The 6,462-nt window shown below is 43.7% G+C and overlaps 1 protein-coding gene across 1 annotated transcript in view; it reads right to left on the bottom strand.

Annotated features, from left to right (window-relative positions):
* Positions 1 to 6,403, bottom strand: part of kif22 (kinesin family member 22) — a 59,126-nt gene extending 52,723 nt beyond the window's left edge. Inside the window, exons 1-5 of the mRNA XM_046369384.1 lie at positions 6,202 to 6,403; positions 5,805 to 6,000; positions 5,474 to 5,601; positions 4,613 to 4,767; positions 4,061 to 4,270 (exon numbers count right to left, since the gene is read on the bottom strand). Of these exons, the coding sequence (XP_046225340.1) occupies positions 4,061 to 4,270; positions 4,613 to 4,767; positions 5,474 to 5,601; positions 5,805 to 5,998 (687 nt within the window). The 5' untranslated portion in view covers positions 5,999 to 6,000; positions 6,202 to 6,403. The remainder of the gene's footprint in view (positions 1 to 4,060; positions 4,271 to 4,612; positions 4,768 to 5,473; positions 5,602 to 5,804; positions 6,001 to 6,201) is intronic.
* Between the last annotated feature and the right edge of the window lie 59 nt (positions 6,404 to 6,462).

Consider the following 6,462-nt stretch of genomic DNA (forward strand, 5'->3'; position numbering starts at 1 on the left):
GGGAGGCAGACGTTACGGTCTTCTTGAAGATGCAAGTATTTTCTTGCTCTTCTTAGCCACAGGTTCAGCTTCTAGGCGCACATGCAGAGCTGTGGCAGGCTGAGGTGTGCTCTACTCCGCTAGCAGAGACTGGAGCTCCAAAACAGCTCTTCGTTTGATGCCCTCAACCTTGTCGTCTGCCAAGTATTTTCTCCTGGACCGGGGGTCCGGTTCTGCTTCTACACCTGCATTGCTTGCCGTTTGGGGGTTTTAGGCTGGGTTTCTGTACAGCACTTTGACATCAGCTGATGCAAGAAGGGCTTTATAACTACATTTGATTGATTGAATGAAGCCATATCCAGGTGGTCATCTGTGGCAGGGTCATCATACTGTACTTGTCATTTAGATACTCCAGTGTGGCGCTCTTGGTTTGCTTTGCGAGACAGTTCTCACCCTCCCCTGGCTGCAGGTGGTGTTGCACAGATGAACTGACTCAAAAACCTTGATATGCTGCCAGCTGGGCACCTGGTGCCTGCTTTTCTTCTCGGAGCCCATGACCCGTGCTATGGCCTTCTCCTGCTTCAGGACTCGTTCAATCATCTTCTGTCTTGAACCCCACCTGGTTAGGACTCTGAGTTGGTAGATTGAGCACAGCCTGTACCAAAACCATATCTCTGCTATTTTTGAAGCTGATGACAACCTTTTTGCATACCCCGATGGCACGGTCAATCCGAGGGTCTTTCAAACCATTCTCTGTATATTTCTTTTTTTTAAGAAACAAAAATAATATTTAGAATGGCAACATTTTTAGTCATGTAACAAATACAGCATTCCCACACATCGTGATGTAACAGGTTTTGATAGGCCTTATTTCTATTTGACAAAAAACACATTGGCAAAAACTTATCACCTTGTATAGTACTACTACTACATTGTTTAGGAATGTTTGACCATTGTAGCTGTTTGCACAGGCCTATATGTTTACATATTTAATTGTGTTGATTGAAAAGATATCAAATCAATTACATTTAGTCCATGTTGTTATTCTTTAAACATGCCTGTGGTTAATTTTCTATTGGATTGGTAGAATTACAACAAGCTACAAAGGTAAATTATTATTATAATTTAAAAAAAGAATAATTCTACAGCTGGTCTGAAGATTCATTTTTTGAATGCATTTTCATTATCCAATGTCGCACTTAACGATAGCGAGGGGAAGCCTGTGTTCAAAGCACTGCAGACGGGTCCACTTGTTCAAGCGCAATGCTTTTATCATGCACACCATTTGTCTTCGGTCAGCTTCCATGCCAGTGCGTCTTCGAGACCCTGGGCTATAATTTCACCCGTATGGTTATCGGGGAAGTATGTCTAGAGGCACACATTTAGCAATGTCCATTCTTCATTTATATACTGGACTGTCAAGCTTAGATATGGCTCCAACGTTCTGCTCGACCATAGAGCGGCTGTGGTGGAAAAAGTACGACACATTACACCACTGCGAAAGAGTCACAGAGAAGCTGGCTAAAGTACTTAAGTAGTACTTTAAATCATTTTTACTTAAGTACCGTAATTGCTGGACTATAAACCGCACCCACTGAATTATTTAAAAAAATATGTATTTTGTACATAAATAAGCCGCACATGTCTATAAGCCGCAGGTGCCTACCGGTACATTGAAACAAATGAACTTTACACAGCCTTTAAACGAAACACGGCTTGTAACAAATTAAACAGTAGCCTACCAGTAAAGTCATTGGTCACCATCTTCCTCCTCCTGTGCACTGAAACCACTGAAGTCATCTCCTTCGGTGTCGGAGTTGAATAGCCTCAGAATTGCTTCATCCGATGTTGGATCGTTTTCATTGTCGCTCTCGTCACTTTCATCCGGAGGCAAATACCCCGCTGAGCTCATGCTGCCCCTTCAACACGCAGCAGTCCAGCCTTTCGAAACCCGTAGCGGATAGTGGATTTTTTGACAATGCTCCACGCTGTCAGGACCCACTGGCAGACTTGACCATAAGTTGCTCTTCGCATGCGGCCCGTTTTAGTGAAGGATTTCTCCCCACTTGTCATCCAAGCCTCCCACTGAACAAGGAGCGCCACCTTAAATGCACGATTTACACTGATGTCGAGTGGCTGCAAATACTTTGGGCCAACTGCTTTTCTTCCCTCTGAAAGCTTTTCTTGTCTTTTTGCACTGAGTCAGTTCCTCACGCTGCTGTTTAGAAAGTCTTATCATCGACTCATTAAAGCCAAGCTCCTGTGCAGCAGCTCTATTTCCTTTTCCAACAGCCAGATCGATCGCCTTCAACTTGAAAGCTGCATCATATGCATTTCTCCGTGTCTTTGCCATGATGAGGGTGACAAAATTACTACCGTAATCAGAATGATGGGAAGTTTGAGCGCGCTCAATTTACGTCACACTATGTGACGGTGCTCAGTTTTTTGCCGGCATGAATCTTGTGAAAGCGGGAAAAATCCATAAATTTGCAGCATCATTGTATAAACCGCGAGGTTCCAAGTGTGGGAATAAAGTAGCGGCTTATAGTCCGGAAATTACGGTAGTATGTGTACTTTACTATTTATATTTTCTGACAACTTTTACTTCACTACATTCCTAAAGAAAATAAATGTACTTTTTTTCTTCCCCCTGACAATCAAAAGCAGGACAGGAAAATGGTCACATTCACACACTTATCAAGAAAGCATTCTGGACATCTCTACTTACTAAACACACGTGCTTCATTTGTAAATTACTTTTACTCAAGTATGATAAATTGAGTACTTTATCCCGACCACTGCTCTTTCGCAGGTAGCAATGTATAACCGTGGCAATGCTTCTTCCGCAAAATACTTGCGGCTTGGTAGCTGATATTTGGGATCAATTGTGTTTAGCAGCTTTTTGAAGCCAGGCTTTTCCACTGTATAGATGGGGACCATATATTTTGCTATGTGATAAATCTCCTTCCTCCTCAAACTTTTCTTGTTATATGGAATGACGTTTGAAAATGCTGCAGCTATGGTATTATTGTCTTTTACCAGACGTTTTGGGAGTGGGACAACTGGAAGTATCAGCATTGTGTAGTTTCACGTATTCCTCCCATTCCACTGCGTGTTTCTGTCTCAGGTGCTGGAAGAGGTTAGTTGTGCTGCCACGTCAGGTGGCAATTGTCTTGAGACACACTTTGCACAGGACATTGATTTGCTGAACATCGGACCTCAAACCCAAACCACGTCCATATGACAGAACAAACATTGCTAACCTTGGGATTGATTTCATTCTCACGAGAGGCTGAGCTGGCTACCTCATTGTCCATTTTGATAGAATGTCTGCCGCTACACTTCATGGGCATGGTTACAACTTGGGAAAGGCTGTCCAGGATTGTTATTTGTGTGCTGTGACACCGTTGGTTCATGGTTCGGTTCACTATGGGCTGACAGAGGGCGAGATGCTGGGGCAAGTTGTTTTAGTTATCAGCCAAGTTATATATTTGTACTGAGCTAAATCTCTCTCAGCCAATTTGATACTGGCGTCAAACAATCCAGATTAAAAATAATCCAAAATTAATAATTCAGATTTAACACAGTCAGACAGTAATTCAGACAATTTGCTTAAAGCACAAGGAGAAGCGATAAATTCCCACTAGTGTCAGTTGGACATTATTACCAAGGCCCACATTTAGAATTAAGCATTATAATTGAGGAGGAAAAGAAGAATGGGAAAACGATAAAGGTATGGTGGGGAAGGAGCAAGGGAGAAAAGTGGAGAAGGATAAAGGTATGGAGAGTGGAGGGAAAGAGGAAGGGAGAGGGTAGGGAATCATTTCGTGCTCCATCTATGGCTCTGCTACAGAGATATCTAAATCTGTGTTCAGACTGCTAAATATGAGTTGCCTTATTCACTAGCACGGACGGTGCTATTAAAGACAGATGTCTTTACGTCTCCGAGATTGTCCCAACAGGCATAGCAGCAGCAACCAGAGGGATGCTTATGTAAATCCATCTATGTCATGTTATGCATCTAATACTAAGTCATTCATGGGAAATATATAAACCTATGCGAGTCAGAGTGTGTAGAAACCTTGATGAGTAGAATGGCGTGGCTGCGGCTGGAGCGCTGGTTGAGCTTGGTGGAGGCTGTGGTGCGGTTGAGACTGGCAGGGATGAAATGAGAGTGGAAGTTGGAGAAGGAGGAGAGGGGCGTGTGGGTCAGGCCCGGGATGAGGATGTTCCTGTCCTTGTCCTCTCGGATGGGCAGATCCTGAGCACTGGGGGACAACAGGTCCAGCACCTGGAAAAGGGAAGGAGGCAGGGACCGACCATGAGATGTAAAAATACTGCCAAAAAAAGTCTCAATACAATAAAACCAAATCATTGATTCAACATTCGTTTCACTTTCTATTCTTTGTGTCCACCTCATTCTCAAAAATGCATTGGAGGAGAGGATCTAAGGTCCCTCCCCTCTAACGTTCTCCCCTGATGTGTTTTGAGGCGAGGAATGAAAAATTGATTAAGGACATATTTGCAAAAACATGAAAGCACTCACAATGCATCACAATAAATAACAGCAACAATTATAACCAAACAAACCAGCTAAGCATATTTCATAAAACATCAGACCACCCAGTCCTACCTTCTCGTTGTATATTTCCAGGTAGGACATGCCGATGCTGTAGTCCCAGCCTTCGTGCTCCCTCTCCTTGGCTTTCACCAGGTTGAAGACACCTCGGACCGCCCGTGGGATCACCCCTGGCTGTTCTTGACTGCCCAGCATAGTGTGGGTCTTCCCTGGGTGAGGAGATGGAGGAACAGGCGGTTGGTGCTGGCTGGTGGATAATGGAGTTTTCTAGCATGCTTCCAGATATAAAATATTGCTGCTAACCACTCTTGTTGAGCCATTTACTGATAATGCAAATTAGAGCAGTGGTTTTCAAGCCGTGATCCGCGGGCAGTACCGAATGCATTAATGTTTTATATATGCCATTTAGCAGACGCTTTTATCCAAAGCGACTTACAGTCATGTGTGCATACATTCTACGTATGGGTGGTCCCAGGGATCGAACCCACTACCCTAGCGTTACAAGCGCCATGCTGTACCAACTGAGCTACAGAAGGACCATAAAATATATTTTCCCAATTTGTAATAAGATGCCTTTAATATGTTACGTTCACTGCTAAAACGGACCAGAAATTTGACCCAATTTTTTTTGCAACTTATGACTGATTTGGTGGTCCCTGTAAAGGCTGAGAACTGTTGCATTAGGGTATAGTCAAAGTTGCATATACGCACAGCGCTGATAAGCAGCTCTAGAAACATCAATGATATAAATAAGATGGAAGAGCAAAATAAATGCAGTGGAAGGACATATAGGGCCAATCTTATGAGAGTGAAAGTACTGATGCTTAACCTGAAATCAGTCTGTGACAGTAACTCATTGACAGTACCTTGTATCGCCCTCAAAGGAATACATGAAATGAGAGCCCTTTGACATACCAGCTCCTGTTGGGCCGTAGGCAAAGACGCTGGCGTTCTGTCCTTTCAGTAGGTGGGGCAGAATGGGCTTCACTGAGGAGAGGAACACCTCCTGTTGAGTTGTCTCCTCACCGTGGAAGACATCAAACCTGAAACCCACCACAGAATTTTAAGGGACACAGTCTGTTGCCTGTGGTATGTTGTGCCACACACACGAAAGGAAGCAAGTGATCCATCTGGTCCCCAAACACACCGTCTTCTATGTTCAACCACTTTTTTTTAATCAAGTATTAAAATAAACTGGCATGTGATGACTAAAGGTTGATATTGTATCAGGCAAAAAGCCACTGACTGGTATTGCAGAGTCTCTGTGGCGTTCCTCCAGTTGATTATCTCCAGGGTCTCCGTATCCAGTCTTCTTACGCAGGCCCCCTCGCCCTTCTGGTCCTGCATGTGCATGTAGGGCCGTAGGCGCACCGCGACCCGAACCCTGGCTGTCTGTTTGGTTCCTCTCGCAACGTCCTCAGCCACGCGCTGGGCCGCCATGTCTATGAAACAAGAAATTACCTTTACTTAGCTAGAAACTGACAATGAGAGTCCGATAAACACGGGTTAGCCAGCTAATGTTAGCTAGCAAACAAGCTCGAAACACATAGGGTGGCAGGCAGACCGCTGGCTATCTTTGTTGTTAGATGTCGTTAGCCAGGTCAGTTGTCGAGAATCTAAAGCGAATAAACACTCAACCTTACCGAAAGTTTTCTCCTGTTCTCTATAAAATGTGATTTGTATAAAAAAAAGTTCAAGATGTTTGCTAAAGTAAATGATGCCAGAATTTGTTGATAAAACAAATAAAGACTTAAACGATCGTAAAATGGCCTTCCGCCCAATATTTTCAAACGATAAGGCACAGGGGCCGTCACCAAACTGAGCCAATCGGCACTCTTGGTCGTATGACCTATGACGTGAACTTCCTCCACCACTTCCTCATTCCAAAAATTAAATAGTTAAAA

Source organism: Oncorhynchus gorbuscha, linkage group LG11 (genome assembly GCF_021184085.1).
Source record: "Oncorhynchus gorbuscha isolate QuinsamMale2020 ecotype Even-year linkage group LG11, OgorEven_v1.0, whole genome shotgun sequence".
Taxonomy (NCBI): domain Eukaryota; kingdom Metazoa; phylum Chordata; class Actinopteri; order Salmoniformes; family Salmonidae; genus Oncorhynchus; species Oncorhynchus gorbuscha.